Consider the following 20,402-nt stretch of genomic DNA (forward strand, 5'->3'; position numbering starts at 1 on the left):
TAAACTCTTTCCCTATAAATCCTCTTTACAGTTAGTTTGACATGGTAAATGTTAGTGTTAAAAATGTCTTTTAAAACTGTAAATAATTTGAAACAAACCTATTTAGCAGAGATAAAAAATTTTAGCGAATATAAATTCATGACTACCAAGAGATAGATGTAACTACAGCCATTTAGCAAGGCTCTTTGCTGACTTTGGCAGGAAAAAAATGAAACTCCTCCCAGTCAGATTTACATGAACCCAGGTCATCTTTTATCACTAATATTCTGTGTGAGCTCAGACTGCAATAATCAATAAGCAATGCTCTGCTGTCATGCACTTGAAAGACCAGGCATTCATTTTTATACCTATTTCAAAAAGCAAAGGAAAGCATTCTAGTTTCATGTCCAAGCTGTTCTTTCAGTAGTCTCTTTGCAAGTAAACACTTAAAATTATTCCTCCCATGTTTTCATCAACAGTGAAACTTAACATTTATCAATTCCATTATAGTCTACCCCAGAACAGACTGTCAAATCCACAGAAAATACATATCTTTTTAAGTCGACTCTTAGAGGTGGGTTCTTAGGATGATAAAGGACAATTTTTGTAATCTTAGGGTCAAGGGTCTTTGAATGGGGCACACACATTCTCTTTAAGGTGCTTACCCTATCTCAAGCCACTACTTCATGCAAGTACTATTATTATCTCTCAGATGACAGATCAGAAGCCCACGAGAGGAAAGAAAGCTCCCAGCCTCCAGTCTTCCAAGGTGGGCTGTGAAATGGAGACTCTGGGCAATCTCAGAAAACAGCTTTTTATATTGAGGAAGTCTCTTCACTGAATGCTGTAGAAATTTAAGGGCCACCAAACACTCCCCTTCCCTATTACTGCATATGCATATTGTGACAAATATAGTGGTAACATTTGTCTGAAAAGCTGCTTAATATTACACCTACTTTCTAAAGAGACAAACTTTGGTCATCTTTGCCTTCCTCCAAAAAGACTCCAGTCACAATTCTGCTTATTAAAAATCATTGCTATTTAGATCTGTAATACTTGATCCTTCTAGCTAACCTGGTTTTGTTACTGACATTTGCATTTTGCCTTATTTCCTTCACCCCAGCACAGCAAGGGGGCAGAAAGCTGTAACAGATCTTGTTAAGCAAAGACATTGATCTGTGTAGTTGAAACACTGTGGTTATTTAGTGGCGAGATACCCATCAGTGGAGAGAACTGGTAACCCTGAAAATCACACTTAACAAGAATGCTAATGATAGCTCATCCTCACCCAATCACCACCAGTATATGGAGCAGAACACCTTTTATAGAAATGCTCAGATACACATCTAAATGTATATGCACAGATAGATAAAAAGGAAAGCATAGATGGATGAATATATAAATACTTTTCACGGCAGTTTTTTTGTCTTCAAAGCTCTTGTTTCAGATAACTATCACTAATGCAATTTCTGAAGAAGTCATTTTTAGAAACAACAAGAGCCAAATTTTTTTCCTGTATCAAGCAAAATTGCTGTAAAAGTAGTTTATGAAACTTCAACCACAAAATATTTCAAGTGCTTTACCTTCTCTCTGCTTATGGTCCCCTGTCAGCCAAGTACTCTAACAAAAAAGAGTGAAAATGTTATCTTGCTTTAAGCAAACTTTTCTAAGTGTACTCTGGCAGGCGTTTTCTGGTGGGTTTGGTTTGTTTGCTCCTTACAGTGCCCTCATGTACCAGTCCAACTTTTAGAATGAAATTAGACTTTATCATTCTTTTTTTTCTCCTCTTGACATCTAAGTTTTTAAAGGCACACATTCATACAAACAGTGCCCATTCCTCTCTTCAACAATTACATTAAAAAATTATTTTTAGAGTGACAACTTCTCTCCAGAAAGTATATTTAAATATAGCAAATGTTTTCCATGAAACTAGTGTAAAAGAAAAGAATTCCATACCTGCACCAGTGTGCAGAAAGTTTGCCCCAAGCAGTACAAGTCAAAGGCCACTGTAACAAAAAAGCCTCTGACTGTCCTTATTAGGTTTGGAATCAACCCTTTGTGCTGAAAATCCAGTTTGACCATACTGAAGAGCTGCCAGCCTATTGTCAGGAACAGCTACTATATAGTCTGGATCAGCTCTATTTCCTCTCAAAATGCAGAGAAATTGAGACAATATTCAGAGCTAATGCTAAAGAAGACCAATACAGCTTCATAATGAATGACTGCTGCATTTTTCCTGTTGCCAATTATGATTCTAGCTTTTTTGTGTGTGTTTCCATCAGCTCACAGTTTCTTGCAAGCCACTGGAAACAGCTCGATTATAAAATACAATCAAGCTGCCTCCCCAGCTGCAACACAAGGTACCATTTTTTTTTCTATTACCAGATCTAGTCTAACAGAATAAATAAATTATTTGCCAAGGGTTCCCATGAGCTTCCTCAGCACTGCAGAGACTACTGATTGGGCTCAAAACATTCCTTCCTGCACTGCACAGAAATGTGATCTATTATCCTGTGTTGGAATGAAGTAATGAGAGAGGACCGAAGTGCCTGAATTGTTTGGGATTATCACCCCAGTCCTTGAATGAAAATTCAGCATTGCTGTCAAGATTTATAGTGAATTCTGTAGTGCTTAAACTTCAAAGACGTGCCACCAAAACAGGAGAATTTTAAGACAAAAGTTCAAAATGTGTGGCTCTATTTTTACATTTCAGTGTTTTATCAGGAAAGACATCTGGTCTCACCAGAGACCAGCAGAGGGGCAGAATCCCCTCCCTCACCCTGCTGGCCACTGCTTTGGATGCAGCCCAGGATGTGTTTGACTTCCTGGGCTCTGAGTGCACATGGCTGGGTCATGTCCAGCCTCTCACCCACCAGCACTGCCAGGTCCTTCTGGGCAGCGCTGCTCAGGATCTGTTCATCCCCAGCCTGTGCTGATCGCAGGGGTTTGCCCAAACCCAGGTGCAGCACCTTGCACTTGGTCTTATTAAGCCTCATAAACCTGCAAATCTGCTGATGGTGCACTTGATCCCTTTGTCTGTCATTAATGACGATATTAAATAACCCTGGTCCCAATATGGACCCCTGAGGGGCACCACTTGTCACTGATGCCCATCAGGACCCTGAGCTGTTGACCACAACCTTCTGGATGCAAGTGTCCTGCCCTCAAATCTCTCTCTTGCCATTTTAGAGAGAAGGATATTGTGGGGGGACTGTGTCAGTGGCTTTACAGAAATCCCGATAAGTGACGTGAAACGCTTCCCTTGTTCACGATGGAGTCACTCCATCACAGAAGGCCATGGGTTTGGTCAGGCAGGACTTGCCCTTGGTGAAGCCATGCTGGCTGTCCTGAATCACCTCCCTGTCCTCCATGTGCCTTAGCACAGCTTCCAGGAGGATCTGTGCCATGATATTCCCAGGCACAGAGGTGGGGCTGACAGCTCAGTAGCTCCCAGGGTCCTCCTTCCTGCCCTGTTTAAAGATGGGTACAAAGTTTCCCTTTTTCCAGTCACCTGGGACTTCACCTGACTGCCACGGCTTTTCAAGTGTCATGGAGAGTGGCTTGGCACCTACAGCAGCCAATTCCCTCAGGGCTCTGGGAAGGCTCTCATCAGGTCCCACAGACACGTGCATTCAGGTTCCTCAGTGGTCACAAACCCGATCTTTATTTACAGTGGGAGGGACTTTGCTCCCCCAGTCCCCATCCTGCTGTCCCTCCACTGGAGAGGTGTGGGAAGAGAGGTTGCCCCTGAAGACTGAGGCCAACAGGTTGAGTACCTCTGTCTTCTTCTCTCTGGTAGGGGTGTCTATTACCTGGCTCAGTAGCTTACATGCTTACATGCAAACACAAAGTCCAAGCCCACAGTTCACCCAGTCCCTTCACTGTCACCCAATGAGGATTAAATAGTGCCAGTGTCATATCCATAACAGTCCAATTTTGAATCTGTATTGCTCATTCTGTTTCAAGTACTACAGTCATTGCCTAAAATGTCAAAGCCAAGCAGCCCTTTGCAGCAAAGATAAACTGGGAAGCATAATTCATTCATAATTCTAAGGACAGCTAGATCTGAAAAGTTTTCTGTGAAATCTATTTCACAATTCAGTCATGCTGAGAGAGCTCTTATCTGCCAAAATTTCAGATGGGAGGGTCTGAAGGAAGGTGTTCAAGCCATCACATATAAGACAATGTAGAAGAAGCTGCAGGGATAAAAAATGATGGAACACTTATTTTTAGTAAACTTATTTACAATAAAAGTTATCTTTCTAATTACACGAGCTGGTGATGCCCTAACAAGAGCCATTTTGTAGCCCACCTATCAGTTGTGTATACTGATGCAAGATAAAACTCTTCCCACAGTCATTCTCACTCACAAAGAGGGTGGGCATACAGGATACGGTGGGAAAGGCAATGTGGAAACAGCTATACAGTTCACACATTGCCTGGCACACCACTCAATGGGCGCTGGTTCAGTTTGCCAGGACATTAAAATATTCATGAGGATGCTGAGTATGAAGCATGTTTACATACTTCTCATCTGCATGTGCTCTGCTAATTCTTTATACTTGGCTCTGAAAGCCACTCAGCTGTTTCATACTTTTCTGAACAGAGCTGTAAAATCCGTACTTTCTGGCCCTGCATGTCTCTTGTCACTAACTCACTACACAGTCTGCTAGCTGCCAGTACCCTTTGTTAGCTGCCAGCCTAGGAAATTCAACCTGGGCAGTGAGAGGAGCCAGGTTTCTTTTCTATTCTGCTTTAAAAGGGCTCTAGACCAATATGCTTTCTCTTACACGTGAAGCATGTAAGAGATGACAATCTCGTGGTCTCCAAAGTATCCTATATTACTCACTCTTTGTCTGCTCAAGGATTTACCAAAGCAAGGTGAAAAACTGAAAAATGAACCAGAGCTGGCAGTGTCTATCAATACTCAGTGGCAGAAAACACATGGGCAAAACAAGCTTCAGCGGGATTTGCCAGTAACCATACTAAGATGATGTTTGCCCAACATCTGGAGAATGGGTATAAGACACTGAATTTGGCAAAGAGATCTCACATTCACTGCTCTGAACTCAGCATGGAATATAAACTTTGGACAGTTTTCAAGTTTTTTAAGCAACAAAGCCAGAAAAAGTCCAGTTTCCTTGTTTAACAGCAATTTACAAGACATGGGAAATAGTGGCACCAAGGCAGAGTCTCCACACCTGGCAAAAGCTGAGTACCTACCACATTCAAATTGTCAGTCACATGATAAACCTGCTATTTTTTGGATCTACAAACTGGAATAGAAGCCAGATACTATCTTACTATAACCTCCTTGCAATCACAGTTTAAAAGATTTGCTGGCTTGCCTGACAAACAGAACAAAAGCTGTCACTTGGCTCAATAAGAAATGCTATTTCACAACATTTCTTGCTGCATTTCTCAAATGATTAAATACCAAAATTCAACCATGGAATAAAAGTGTACTCTTAGCAAGCCTTCACCTACAATGTGATAACCATGGGAGAAAAAAAAGTAAAAAGTTTAACCCTAAATGCCCACTCAGATTCTAGTTTCCCCAAACTAACCCTGCAATCCCCACAAGGCTATTCTAAGCAGACAGAAACAGAATGGTTTACCTGCATAACAAGCCAAAGTGCCTTTTTAAAACAGGAACAAAACGAAAAATCGTAGGTTTTTGAGTTGCCCTGTAACACTAGAAATCTCAAGACATAGATGTGTACACAGAATTTTAAAACACTGTATTTGAATCCAGAAAAGAATAAAGATTAAAAAAAAAACCAAACCAAACCAAAAAAACCAACACCAGAAAACTACACACAAATAACACCCACAAACAAACCAACCCCTCAATGTCCTATTTGCCACTCGCAAAGGGACTCCTGTCTTTGAGTCTTCCTACTTTCTGCTTCCCTTCCTGTCTGTCTCTCTTTATTGCCAACTCTTGCCCATTCTGGAGAGTTTTCCCACTCATCTCACATCAGACATGCCTAGCACTGTTCACAAACTTCACCCAGGCTTCACACAGAATATCTTGTTTCATATTTTCTTTCTATCTTGCACAACTTCTGTTTAATTTTTTTGGGCTGTCACCAGCTCTTATGATTGTCTAAGGATGGGTCTTGGGACAAAGCACAATAAATTGCTTTCTGTAAAGCACTGTGAAAACCTGTAGACTACATTCATCTTAGAGAATAAATATCAGCAATACATGCTGACAAAGAAAATTGAATTTTCTGAGCTGCATTTCCTTCCAGACCGGCTCTAGTTTTTATTTTTCTGGTTCCATTGTGTCTTTGTTTTGATGCCTGCCATTTTATTTAGGTGGTCTGTCCTATTGCCCTACCTCTCTGATTCCATGTGGCCACAGCCATTCTCCTATCACAGGAGAAATCCCTTGGTCCTAAGAGGGAACAGAAGTGGTTTGTGCAATCTGTCTCATGTGAAACACATGGTGATCAGTGATGATGATGCAACAATTTCAGTGGGGACAGGGTTTCAGGTGAATGACATGAAAGGATGAGCCTGAAGTCTGTTAAGGAACAGCTGCAATGCACTGACAGCAGTTAATTACAACCCTGGTTTTCCAGGAGGACCAACGAGAGTCTTGAAAAAATCTGTCCAGGAAGTTGTATTATGGTAGTGACGCAGCACAAACGTGAGAAAAGAGAGATCTGTCAGTGACCAAGAGGAAGCTTTTGACAGTGTAGGAACAGAAGTACCTGACATCCATAAAGAGAGTTATAAAATGTCACTGTCTGATAGCAAATACTGTAAATTAAATGGAGTTTCTAATCAACACACAGAAAGAGCTTCAATTTCATAATCATCAGTTACTTCCCTGCAGACACAGAATTTTCAAACAGCTGATACATTTTTTAATGGCAAGGGGATCACAGATCCAGCCACAGCTATGAACAAACCTGCTCTATGCCAAAGAGTTGTATCAATCCAGCTGAAAACCCTGGATGCCAACTCTCTCAAATGAGCCTGACCCTGCCTTTACAGTACTGAATTCATGACCACATAAAGGGAGCATTGCTGTCAGGGTTCACAAAAACAGATTGCACAGAGATGGTTTCCTCACAAACTTATTTATTTTTTCCCCCCATAAACTTGCAGAGTATAAATATGGAATAGATTTTGCCTGCTTAACTGTTGTAGTCATGGAAACCATACAGGTTCTTTAAGGAGAAAGGAATCAAAAAAGGACATAGAAATATAGGCAGAGTATTTTAGAGACAGAGGACATGATTTCTTTGCTAGGAAAGAATACTATGGCACATTTTATTACATACCATTTGTGATTACCACTACATTTTCAATTTTAGATTTCTCTGGACAAGCAAAGGGAAATGAAACAAAAGAAGACAAACATGAAATATGTGGTGACTTCCTGCCTACCAGGAATCTCTGCAGTTAGGTAGAAGAAGGACATTACTGAAAAAAAAAAGAAATTGGGAAACATTTTTTGTACAGTTTCTACATGTCAGACCTTTTAAAAAAAATGATACAATAATAAGTCTTGCCCAAACATTACATCTCAGTTTCCTCTGTCATGTAAAAATGGGTCTTCATCCTGCCTCAGGTGCCTTTATGCACTGTTACTGGATACATCCCTTTTCTTTGCTTCTTTCTCACTTACAGATAGTAGTAGTATATAGAAGAAGCTCAAGAATCAAAGCAAACAATGACTCAAAGACAATCCATCTGTCCTATTTTTCAGATGTTATGTATAGTTTGTCACACAGCAACTGTTCTCTATGATCTTAACAGCATCTCCTTCCATATCCAAGCTCAGTTCTTTGCTGCAAGAGCACTGCAAGACATGGTCTCCTCCTCTCACTCCATATGCAAGCAAACTGTCTCTGGATATGTGTTAATATGCAAACTCTAATAACATCAGCTTAAGAAACACAGATCTGTCCAACTTAAATTAGCACCTCCACTCAATATTCTGGAGGTCAAGAACAGAGGCTCAGCCTCTGCTGCACTCATTGGGAGTCTCTCAGCACCTTAAAATTCACATGCTGGTGATCCAGATTCCAAATATAATTGGCCAATTTACTGTCTTTCTTGAGAATCAAGGCATAGAGATATCAGAACCACAAAGCAGAATGTGCTGTTTCAGATGTACACCAGACCAATAGGCAACCAAATACACACAGTTTTTGGTATTTCAGAGCAATGACATGCAGGAAATCCAAAGAATACCACAATGTATCTGCAAACTGGGAGCTGGGGAAAAATCCTGCAATGTACAAATGAAGGAGGTTCAAAGCTTGCTGTGAGTTTAACTTCTGATATTTCAACAAGAACTTCCCAAAATGTAAAAAAAAAAAAAAAAAAAACCTCAAACAAAAAAATTAAAAATCACCATGTGTTGCCATTGTATGGGATGATATTAGCACTGGGAAACATGGGAAAATTTGTTTATACTGACATGTGCATTTCACTATCAGTGCAGCTATAGCTCCCAGTGCGAAGTGACAGCTCTTTCCTACATTGCTCTCACAGAACACACTTGTAAAACTCTCTAAAGGTTGTCTTCAAAAACCTCCTGGGGAGCAGGACACCAAAGCACATCAGCGAAGCACACAACAGCTGAGGAAGAGAACACTGGCTGAACTAATGGACACAATTTGAAGAATCTACAACAGAACAGGATCAATCTGCAGTGCCAGCCAGTAGAGTGTTAAGCACAAAAATTCTGCACAATGCAACTGTGTTACTGGAATGAAAGTAACTAAACTCACAACATATGATCAGTTCTGATTCACAGGAGAGATCGGGGCTGACAAAAGTAATGCTGCCACTCCCTTCAGGACCACTGAAATTCTAGGCATATCCAAGTACACTGTTTACCCCATTTTGCCTCTGAATGACAGGTATTTGTTCTCCTCTTCTGAGGAAAACTAGTGATTAATCCCACAAAGAGAACACCTCTGAACTGCAATGGGACTGCCCCGGTTTATACACACACAAATGTTGGTCTCTGTCAAGGAATACAGTATTTCATTTCAGTGACACAAATCAAAACAATATTATTGGGATCACAATGAAGAGACATCTTCATGTCTCAAGAACTTGAATACACCTGTATGCAGCTAAACAGTACAAATAAAATCATGTATTAGCTGTAAGACACTGATAAGACCACTATTCTCTGTGTTTTTTCCACTGTACTATCACAAAAGTATGAGCTTGGAATTGATTATGGTCAGAAGCATCAACTCCTCTTTTCTATGGCTTTTACCATTACTCCCATTGCAATATCACTTTAGATCCTTATACCCAGCCCAGGAGTCAATGGTGCTACACAAAACCAGAACTGAAGGATAATCACTGTACAAAAGAGCCCACGTGTTTTTGCATCTTGTAGTGGACAATACCTGTCACATTTCTCCTCCGGCCTTTGCACACTCTGGGAAGTGGTTGAGTCACCATCCCTGGAGGTATTGAAAAAGATGTGCAGACGTGGCACTTGGGGACACGGTTTAGTGATGGACCTGGCACTACTGGGGGAACAGTTGGACACCATGATCTTAAGGCTTTTTTCCAACCTTAAGTGATTCTATGGTGTTGAGGTTACTATAGGGAAGGAATCAGCAGATTTATAAGCTACAATGAGCACTACCACCACCACAGGCTGATCTGAAAGAACTTTGCACTCTTTAAAATTCAACCACCAAACCACAAGTAAATCAGCCAAGGAGAACCTATGGTAATATTAGGCAACATATCAAGCTACTTACTGTCTTGCTGGCTCTACTTATTACAGGGAACACTAAAAGACTCTGTTATCTCTTTTATGTTCAGATTCAAAAATATCATTAAACCACTAATTCAAAGACAAAAATCTGCAACACATTTCCCAATTTACTACTTCAGGAATATATTTACAGTCTTCTCTATATCTGCAGATGAGGTGACTTTCTAAATTTATAACGCATTCACTGAAAAGCTCTCATAAAAGCCTAATTCCTGCTCACATATCCTCCACTCAACCATTACTCACACAGAAACTTCCTGCATCAATGAGACAGAATAAAGCACTTCCCAACCAACTCCCCCAGTCCAGTTGACACATCATTAGACCACATCTCAACATCACGCAGCATGAAAGCTTGTGCTCACTTTTTAAGAAAAGACCAAGATCAAGGATTTCAGCTGAAAGGCATCATCAGACCCATTTATTTGATGTTCACCCAGACAACTTTGTTTTCAAAGCTAACATTTTCTCCTGGTAACGCACGCAGGTATAGGCACTATGTGGTCTTAAACCAGGCCAAATGTCTTCATAAGATACTGATAAGATTTTAACTGCTTGTGTCCTCAAGCCTGTAAGTGATGTCTTCCCTATCTGCCTTGGAAACCTGGACTTCACCCTTGCCTCTATCATAAATTCAAAAACTGTCAGAGGCCCTTCAAATTGCTTTTGAAATATTTCCGTACAACACCATTTTTCTAGACATCACAGACAGTATCAAAAATATCACAGGCAACATAAAAAATGATAGCTTGCAAACCACAGCAGAAAACCTACAGATCAATTACCTTGCTTCCAGGCAAAAAGAATTCATCTAAAACATAAAGAAATGCCCACTCCAACATCAGCATATTTCTGTTGATTTTATGGAACATGAGAATTCCTCTCCATCCACCATCATCCACCATGCACAAACCCAAGCTGAAAGTGACCTGTCTCTCTCTCTCAGCCCCTTGAAAAATAAGTTAGGTGTCAACTCCCTTCTAACATTGCAGAGGGGTATCAGCTTCTTCTCTCAGCAGTTTAAGTGGCACATGTCTAATTAAACTCAGAGAACTGTTTTCTGTTTCTATTCCAGACTCAAAGATTAACTAGTGTGGTCAAAAGCCTGTGCAGTTTTTACAACCACAGTTTGTTCTAATAAACTCCATGCTCTGTTTCAGCAAAGCCCCATCGCCATCATGCCTGTAATAACAACATGATAATGATATGCAAACACACCCTTTACACACTTTCTCACAGATGTCAGTGTGATGTACCGTGAGCAAGCAGCCTACACCTTCATAAAGAATAGGGCTTGCAGGGTGAAGAGGAGCTTCCCTGCTCAAGAGATTCCAAGCAGCTTGCTTTCTTTCCTTCTTTTGGCTGCTGAAATAATTTTGTGAACATAGTTAACACAAAACCCTTTGAAAGAGCCCAAAGATTAATTTTCAAAGATACTGTATGTAGTAGTTCTATAGCAAATACCACTTCCTCACTGAGTTTATAATTATTTCACATGGGCACAATTATAACAATCACACCATATGGTTTTCTCTTTTTCATGTAGTTTACTAAATCATCATCTCCTGAGGACCTCAGTATCTTAATTCTTCCGTATCAAGAAAATAATTTTTTCTTTGATGTAATTTTCAACACAATCAAGTGAAATCAAGTCCCCACTTCTTTCATAACCACATTCTCTGCTTCCCATGCCTGCTTCTGTTCCACAACACAAATTGCTTTTCACTGAAATTCTCCTGCTTATCTTGACACCTGTTTATAGAACTGTATGAGAAAAATTTCAGTGTTCTGTGGCTTTGCCTAGGAACCCTGCAACACCTTCCAGATCCTGAAAAACATCCGGCCTCTCCTCCTAAAAGGAGCTAACATTCAGCAGCCATACTCTGTCACTCCATAAAACCAAGCGTCACTATGCACTAAAGCTGTCTCCAGTAGCTGGGTAGCCAATTATTTCACTCAATAACCCACAGTTATCCTGAACGAAAATTCAGAAACTTTGCATGCTCTGAGAAGATTGAGCCTAAACCCCTCTGTGCCATCCTACCTGTGCCTGCCCTTGGTGGAGGGAATGATCAGAAACCACCCATTTGGCTTCTATGCTTCTCCTAATTCTGGCACCGAGGGACAGAATTGCATCCCAGATCTGTGACACTTCTTGAACAAGTCATTGAGTGTAAACAGAGCCACTGGATCTAAAAGAAACGATCACCTAGGTTTTCCCCAATATTTTCATAGAGACACTCCTTGTGGCTATTCTTTGCAAAGGAACAAGACAAGCAGCACAGATTACTTCCCCCACCAGAGCAAGCAGCACTGCACAAACAAGCAGGTTTTCAGTACTTTTTTTTCCTTAATCAGTTTTTTCTAGATGTAACTCTATTTCCATCAAAATACTTCTAAATAGGGTAAGTTTCTACAGTAGAAACTTTTTCTAATAAAGCTTACTATGTAAGCTTATTATTAATATTACGTAAGGAGAAACTTACACAACTGAAGATGTTTCTCATCATGTATTGTTTTCTCTTAGCTAAACTACAAATATTTATCTCCCAATTGTTTTTTCATCAATTAATCACCTCACCATTGATTCTTCATGCTTTTCTGAGGGATGGTTTATTATATTTCTGGTAAATTATGCCTCACAACAGGCAGTTTACTATGTAACACAAACTGAGAAAGAAATGCTCATTATCTTCCCCATCTATTATGTAATACTTCTATATCTGTATCATCAAAAAGCCTTTTATGGCCTCTCCATGCTACTCACCATTTCAGGGGATTTGTGTTAACTTTCACTCAAACTTGCTTGTTTTCCAATTTGATTTTCTTTCCTAAGAAATTATTAATTTTTACTTTCAGCTCTTAGTATGAAAGTAAAATTCACAGGGTGTTTTTGATTTTATTTAGCTTAACGCCTCTGTTTTTTGCTGCTCGCAAATTTATCATTACAGCAATTCAGTTGCAGAGAGGTTCAACAAAAACTCATTTTCCTCTGAAACAAATAGAGGATAGTAAGGAGGAAGAAAAACCATCTTTGCTTTACATGGAATTAAAAAAATAGTGCAAAATTAATTTTACTAGTCCTGAACCCAAAATATGCCTCTTTCCCAAAGCTGATTTCAAAGCAAGCTTTAGTTCTTTTGTGTTTAAGATGCAGAATATGGTACTTGGCCATTTAGCTCAGTCTTTGGACTTGCATGGTCTCAAAGCATTCTAAACACTGGAAGTGATGGACTGAGACCTAAGGATGTGTTGTCAGTATTGTACACTGTCAATTGGTTGGTGCCAATGCACAGTCCATGGCAAACCATCTGCCACTGGATTAAAGGAACCTTTTGCTTTACCACTGCCTCCACCTGTAAAGTAACACACATTACATCAAATTCAGAAAAAAAAACAGTAACTGAAGTGACAGATGGAATTAAGACTTCATCTCTGATCAAGTTACAGATAAAAGATTGTTTTAGTTACCCTAATGCCCCATAATTAAACAGGTAACAAATGCCTGCCACAGAAACTTAAAACCCATGTCTAAAAATGCAGAGGCAAAAGCCAACCAGACTTTCACAACTTTTGAACATGCTAAATTCAAATTGCATTGTTTAGGAGAGCTACTGAATGTTTCTGTCGTTCACTTTATTCACATCACTGAAACATCACTTTCAAGAAATAAAGGAAACATTAGCAGTTACCTCCATTTGAAAGGCTTCCACCCTGAGTACTTGAAAATGCTATGGGATGTGACAAGTTTCTATGTTGCTCTCAGTGATTTTGCTGTACAAAGACTAAAATTACAGGGTTTACTTGGGATATTATTTGCACTGCCTCTGGAAATAGTGCCACAGTTGTCAATTATGATAAGATCTCTCTCCCCCTTTCTTGCTAGTTCCATTTTGCTGTGTGGAGAAACAAACGCAGTGCTATCACTCTTACCAGCCGGGGAATTTATTAGCAAACCACTGGGCTCCTCCTGCCTCAGGATGTCTGTTGCCTGACTGCTATTTTTGCAATTTGAGACAAAGGCTGTGGCTGGCAATCTGTGAAGAAATGCAAAATGCCAATTCTGTTTCAAAGCATCATAAGAGAAACTGCTGATACTCACCAAACTATTCCCTGAGCCCCAGAGCCAATAGGTTTCAAGTTCTGGTAGCGTTTGAGAACTGTGAAGGTCGAGTCACCTACTTCCACGCTGTAGAACTGGTTGTCAACTTTGCTTTTGCTCATGTTGTAATGTTTGGCAATATATGACACATCCACTTGTTTCCCAAATCCCTGTTGTACAGAAGAAGGGAAGGGGAGAGGGATTGGTAAAGACAGAGAAACCAAGGCTGGTAAAATGTAAGAATACAGATAAAGCACTGTCAGCCTAATTTTTCAATATAAATTCTTGTCATTTTTGGCTCATTCTCATAAGGACTGTATCAGACCTTCTTTCATGCAGGAAGTCACCCTAAAAAGGCACTCATTAAAGAAAACTAGTGAGTTCTCCAGCTGATGTTTGTGACATTGTTATTACCAACTACTGGTCTCTGCCTGCCATCATTCCTGCTTCATGTGTTTGTGCTGATTCTGCCCTGGTTTGTATTGCAATGAATTTAAAATAAGATGACTTTCATCAGTGTGGAAGTGGGACAAGAGACACAGGAATCAGGCTCTTCATCACTGATCAGACAGAGCAAGCAAGTGTATTCCCAGGAGTGCTAAAACTTTCCCTAAGCACCTGATAAAGGCCCTGAGAAGCTTTCAACAGGAGCTGTGAAAGAAACAGAGCAGTTTATGAGACAAACTGTGACCCAACATGGCTCAGTATCATGAAAAAGTATAATTCAGTATTATGAAAAAGTATTATTCAGTATTATTCAGAAGTTCTGGAGGTCTTCCAGAGTTCTGGGTTCATAAGGATAGGAGGGACAGCTGCTCTCATGACCTAACAAAAGCATTAGTACTAAGCAAATGCCAATTTTCATGACACAAAACCAAGTTTGTGCTTGCACTGTAGCTAGCACTGCACAGCAGTGCTCCTCCCCAAAACAGTAAAATTAAAAACTAATAATTTTTACAAGACCAAAAAAACCCTCCCTCAAATTTGTAAAATTACTATGCAGCAAGTTACACTATAACCACTTTATGACTACTGCTGAGCTCAGTTCCCTGTGGACTATGGAGCAAATTTATAGTCATTTGAGATAAAAATCAGAATTAAGTGCTTGTTATTTAGGATTCTATACTACATGATGCTGAGCACAGGATGCAAAAGCTCAACACATTACAACAGATCTGCCCTAAAAGAGTTGCAGCTCACTTATGGAAGTCATGACATGCCCAAATGCCTTCTATAAAGAAAAGGAAAAACCAGCTATGCGTCCTCTATGCATTTTTTTTCAGTGCTCCCAAACACAGCTTCTAAATTTTCTTATTTGCTCTATTATAAATTTCTTTCCCCAAAAAAAATCTGAATGATCAACTGTATTATGTGTTTATGGACTATTAAGTTGAAATTTGATGGAGCTGGGAAAAAAGTAAAGTTGATTTTGATTACATTACTCTTTCAATTAAAAAGGACATTATTCTAGTGTTCCAAAAATCTGGCCATTAAAAACAGATTACTGACCTTGCAAAGAACTTGGATATTAAGGTTTGCCTTAGAAAAATGATTATTATTTTTCTGTCCACAATCTGACTGGAAGGCACTTTGGCACTGGAGAGCATCATCCTAAACACCTCATTTAGAGACTTTGAAACATTTTAACAAATGTAGCTCTTTAGTCAAACACAAAGTCTTATCTCAGAAGACCAAGTGGAAACTTTACATTAACTTGTTCATCAAATATTGCGAGGGGGAGAGCCGGGGAGGCCTTGCCCTAACACAAAAAGGGAGAGATCTATGGACGCTGACGCAGCGCTAAATTGAAGCTTCCAGAGAGTGAAATGACTCCAAAAGAGGTTTGACTTTTTCCCACTTGAAGACAAACAGGCTGATCTGATTCACACTGTGTAGCCTTAGTCTTAAAACTTCTTCCATTAGGCAGAGAGAGATGAATAAATTTGGCTATTCAGCTCAGGTATTCACAGCAGACCTAGAACTGAGAGGTTTTTTGGTTTTTTTTTAATAACATGCTCCTGACTGACAGGAATTTCACAGCTCCCTCTGGCTAGACAAACACATTTGGAGCATGTTTTATTCTGATGTCATTATCAGAACAATGCAGGACATATTCAGCATTAACACCCATTACTCTGAAACCAATGTTTATACACAAAGTGTCAGCATAAAAATTGCATTCCTGAGTGAGCCTGACTCATAGCCAGCTCCTCTGGAAGTAGAGACAGAGTGAATTTTTTAAACAGATTGGATGACTGTGTTAAGGCTTGGATGAGCCAGGCCTGCCACAACTTATTTGTGTCCTTACTCCCAAGCTACCTGACAGCTCGTTGTGTGGTGTGGATCTACATGGGAACACATATTTTATCACCCTGTGTCTAGAATAGAAATTACTTGTTTTTAAGTTAGCCTGACCATGTGAACTACCAGCCTCAGGAAACTCGTGCTGCATACAGTGGGGTTTCTGAACTGCTGTGGTTCTAGCAGCTGGTTACTTTAAATCGAAAAATGTCTTAAAAAGCAATTTAAACAGCTCAGAACCACTCTGTAGCACCTCAGTTACACGGGTAATTAACATATCCAATGGCTTCAGTCAACAGCAATTAAAGTTGTGGGACCCAGAAGACCACAACTGGTAAGAAGACAGAAATGTCCTGATGAGCAGCTCTCCTCTGCACAACACAGACCATTGCTATGACAATCTGCTCCTAACTGTGTGTGAGAGGGAAAGGTAAAGACTGCTTTGTTTTTCACGGAATCACTTTTTCTTTTTAGATTAGTATTTTCTTCCCTACTTAAATATTTGTGCCCGTAAGGTCTTTGAAAGGAAACAAACACCAAGCATTACTTCTAAAATTCAAGGCAGGCTGGTTTAGTTTGAAGCTCACTTCAAGCAGAATGCCTCCTCTGAGTGACAAAAACTTCAGCTTTGTGGACAGGCAAAACAGCCTCTAAGTCATCCACTAAGTTGCCTCCTCACTTTAAACCCATAGTGCAAAAGAACTACAAAAAAACCCTACTCTACATTTTCCAATTTTTATCAAGATCTAAATTAGCAAAATAAAAGCACAGTAAGGCTTCTAAAGTCCAGTGCACTGCTTACTTTCATAACAACCAGGAGAAGAATTATATAACTATCCTTGTCATGATGCTGATTTAAATCAAATCCCTAAATCAATAAATTAACAGCATTATTGGATTAATCACATTTGATCAGATCCCCAAACCAAGCTGACACCTAATCAAGAACCATCTCTGGTTGATTCAACAACCACTTCTGAATGAGGACAAGGAAATGGCAGTTTTGTTTCACTCCAAAATTAAGGTAAAAAACCTTTTCCCTTTAGTAAGGAAGTTCATGCTCCTTATAGAGCATGCCAATGTTAGTTTCAAACCCTGATGAAAAGGTTCTTCTCCAAATCTTCAAATTTGCATATCTCATCTTAAAGAAGCCTGCACACTACATTCTGGTCTTGTCCCGTTACATCCTCAGTGCTCACTCAAACCCCTTCAGAAGCCTTGGAGCTGGTACAGATATTAATATTCCCCCAGCTGCCCCTCATGGACACCACTAAGCTATTTCAGATTCAGGTTTTACTACACAATGCTTACAAGTTCTGTACAGGCAGCTTAAGTTAAAGCTTTAATTATGTGGCATCAGAAAGGAACCCAGGGCTAGGAATTTCCAGTATACACCCTTCTGTATATGCACCTAACCATAAACTCCTTTCAAATGTGATTGAGACTCACATCGTAAGAAACTAGGTATCAGCACTATATTAAGAAATAGATGAGGGAAGGAAGTTCATAGATACACATGGCAATCAGGTTTGCTTCTTAGGATGTCATAGTAAAAATGTATAGGTCTCATATAGTAAAGTGAATTCCAGTGAGTTAACAAATTTTCAGGTGAACTTCAAATGAACTTGGACAAGCTACAATACTGAGGCCCCAGATTAACAGTAAACATTGCAGGTGTGAAGCTTTGAACAAAACACATCTAAGTTTCTCAGACCTCTGTGTAAGATGAAGGATTATTCCTCAAAGTTATGCATTGGACTGCTATTTGTTCTTAGTTTCCATAAACATTTGGACAACGAAATTACATTTCTTTAACACTGATAGGAACTTAGCCTTCATTTCATATGCACAAAAATGTGTGAACCATTATTTTCTCCTTTCGGTACTTAATTGAAAACTCCTAACACCCACACCCACACATTCCCCAATGCCATTCTCTTTCCTCCATACTGAGAAATGTAAGAGAAGCAAAAGTTTCTCAGCCCTGAAAACCTAACTATCCTTGTTAGCTCACTTAAACATGTATCCACATTTGCAATGATGTTTACTTAGTATCCTGACAAGTGAGAAAGAGAAAAGAAAATAAACTGTCAAGACTCAAGCATTTGAGACGAAGGAAAAAGATACTCCCACCATTACTAACTGTTTGGAGAGCATATATTTTCCTTTCAAAGGACAAGTACTTAAAAATTCTGTGAAACTCAAATAACTTACTGCCTCACACAGAGCTACAAGCTGTATTCTTTTCCTTTCTTTCAGAGTACAGAGAGCAAAAGGGTTAAAAAGCCCAACAGAAATAAAATAATGAAATTCTTTATAATACGAGGTAAATTGCTTCCTGATATCCCATTTTATTTGTCCATTTCTATCCTACAAAATAACTATACTTATTATATTTTACTGACAGAACTTTGTTTCTGAACACCACTCCTTCTATTATTGATGAGCCCAAAATATGGCAATTTCTTACAGCTCAGCATCTCATACATTTCAGCTTTTATAAATACAAACCATGCTAGCAGCAATTTAAGGCAAATTGCTGTCGCTTGCATCTCCAAGACTGTGAGTGCTGTCACAGAGTCCACTGGCAGCATCAGCAGAGGGAAAACTTCACCTCTGTGTTTGCATCCTTCCCTGCCTGCCCACAGAAATCCCGGTGGGAATTCAAGGGTGCCATGGTGCAAGGCTACTGAAATCAATTAAAGCACTCCACATGTGTAAATGCAGGTGAGCAAAAGAATCAGATGGAAGACTGAAAGGCTGACTCCAAATTTGCAGCTGGCACAGAGCCCATAGATGAGCAGGATGGAGCAGAAAGGATGTTCTGAGCCTGACATCATGATGGCTCCCCAGCAGCCCCCACATTTCCACCCCGCCTCAGACAAAGAGACTGATAAGGACAGCAGCACACTTGAGAGGTGGATGCATTTGGTTCCCTCAGGATCCAAAAGGATAATATCTTAAAGCTACAGTTTAATCTTGTCTTGGGGTGACTTTATGATGGGTATCCTGTATTGCAGCTCTATGCCTGGACATGATTCCTGTGCCTTTCTGTGCCTTTAAAACTGGGTGTGAGAGAAAGAAGAAAAGCCAGAAGAACTTTTCAGAGCAGTTTGTGCTCCAAGGTCACTCTATCTCCTCTGCGTGCTTCTGCGCGGCAAGTGCAGAGGAAGCACCCTTTTTGCTGCTTTTCAGCCAGCTTTCTGTCCTTTTCTCAGGAGAGAGATGGAGGGTTAAACCCCTTTGCTTTTCAGCTAGTCTGCGAGCTGAGGCAAGAAAGTTTTTTTTTCCCTGGGACTTTGGCTTCTTCTTCTTCTCTTCTGGAACTGTTCAGAACACACCAGGAGATCCTACACCGTTGGCCCAGAGGGTGGCCTTTGCAGACCCAGCTCTGAAGAGGAGAGAGAGAGAGATCATGCCCAAAGAAAGGACTCTAAAATTTTACCAGGCTTCTCTCCACAGCGAGAGGTTTTATTATTTAGCATTATTCTTTTCCCATTGTGCATTGTGTCTGTTAAATAAATAGGTTTTTTCCCTTTCACTTTTCTCCGAGGAAATTTTTTTTTCCCGAACCTGGTGGGGGAGGGATGGCTGTAACCTGCCTTCTATCAGAGGGCGTTAAAATTTGGATGTTCCTCCAAATTTAAAAGTCAAATGCTGAGATTGTACAGACTAAAATTCACAAGTATGGTAAAACCCTCAGTCTTCTGGCCAGCTCTGAAAACATGCATAGAGGCAAGCCCTGCCCACCTGGGTGCATCTGCTAAGTCAACAGCACCACGAATTTAATGGCTATCCTCCCACCTGTGCAGCTGTAAATCTCACAGAAGTTTCAAGTGCCAGAATTCTGGCATGAACCTGCATTTACTGAGCCCTCTGCTTCGAATTCAAGGGTCACGTGTTTTGCTGTGTAAATTTGAATGGCCACAGAAGCTGTCACTTTGGGAAATACAGAGTATCTTTGTATAGAAAGATCTACTACATTGTTTTTAATTGTGCATTCTGCATATGACGCATTTATGGCAGAAATTACATCTACTTTTTTCACCATAAAGCCAGACTTCTCACTTATTCTGGCTCTCCCTGAACTCAAAAGTCCATAGACAGTGATTCAATCTCCTACACAGGGTTTCATCTTGTGTGTGTGTGTGGTTGGATGTAATATTATAGATTTTGGTCTTACCAGCTACATTACACCACAGTTCTCCATTCTTCCACCTCATTCTCCTCCTGTGAGGCTTGTATTAG

At 40.0% G+C, this 20,402-nt stretch overlaps 1 protein-coding gene across 8 annotated transcripts in view; it reads right to left on the bottom strand.

Moving 5' to 3' along the window:
* The window catches only part of MAPK10 (mitogen-activated protein kinase 10), a 148,502-nt gene that overhangs the window by 56,655 nt on the left and 71,445 nt on the right, over window positions 1-20,402 (bottom strand). For all 8 annotated transcript variants that reach the window (XM_010411966.4, XM_010411965.4, XM_019293382.3 and 5 more), the window contains one exon: window positions 13,854-14,023. In XM_010411966.4, coding sequence (XP_010410268.1) covers window positions 13,854-14,023 — 170 coding nt within the window. The remainder of the gene's footprint in view (window positions 1-13,853; window positions 14,024-20,402) is intronic.

The sequence above is a fragment of the Corvus cornix genome, chromosome 4 (assembly GCF_000738735.6).
Source record: "Corvus cornix cornix isolate S_Up_H32 chromosome 4, ASM73873v5, whole genome shotgun sequence".
Taxonomy (NCBI): Eukaryota; Metazoa; Chordata; class Aves; order Passeriformes; family Corvidae; genus Corvus; species Corvus cornix.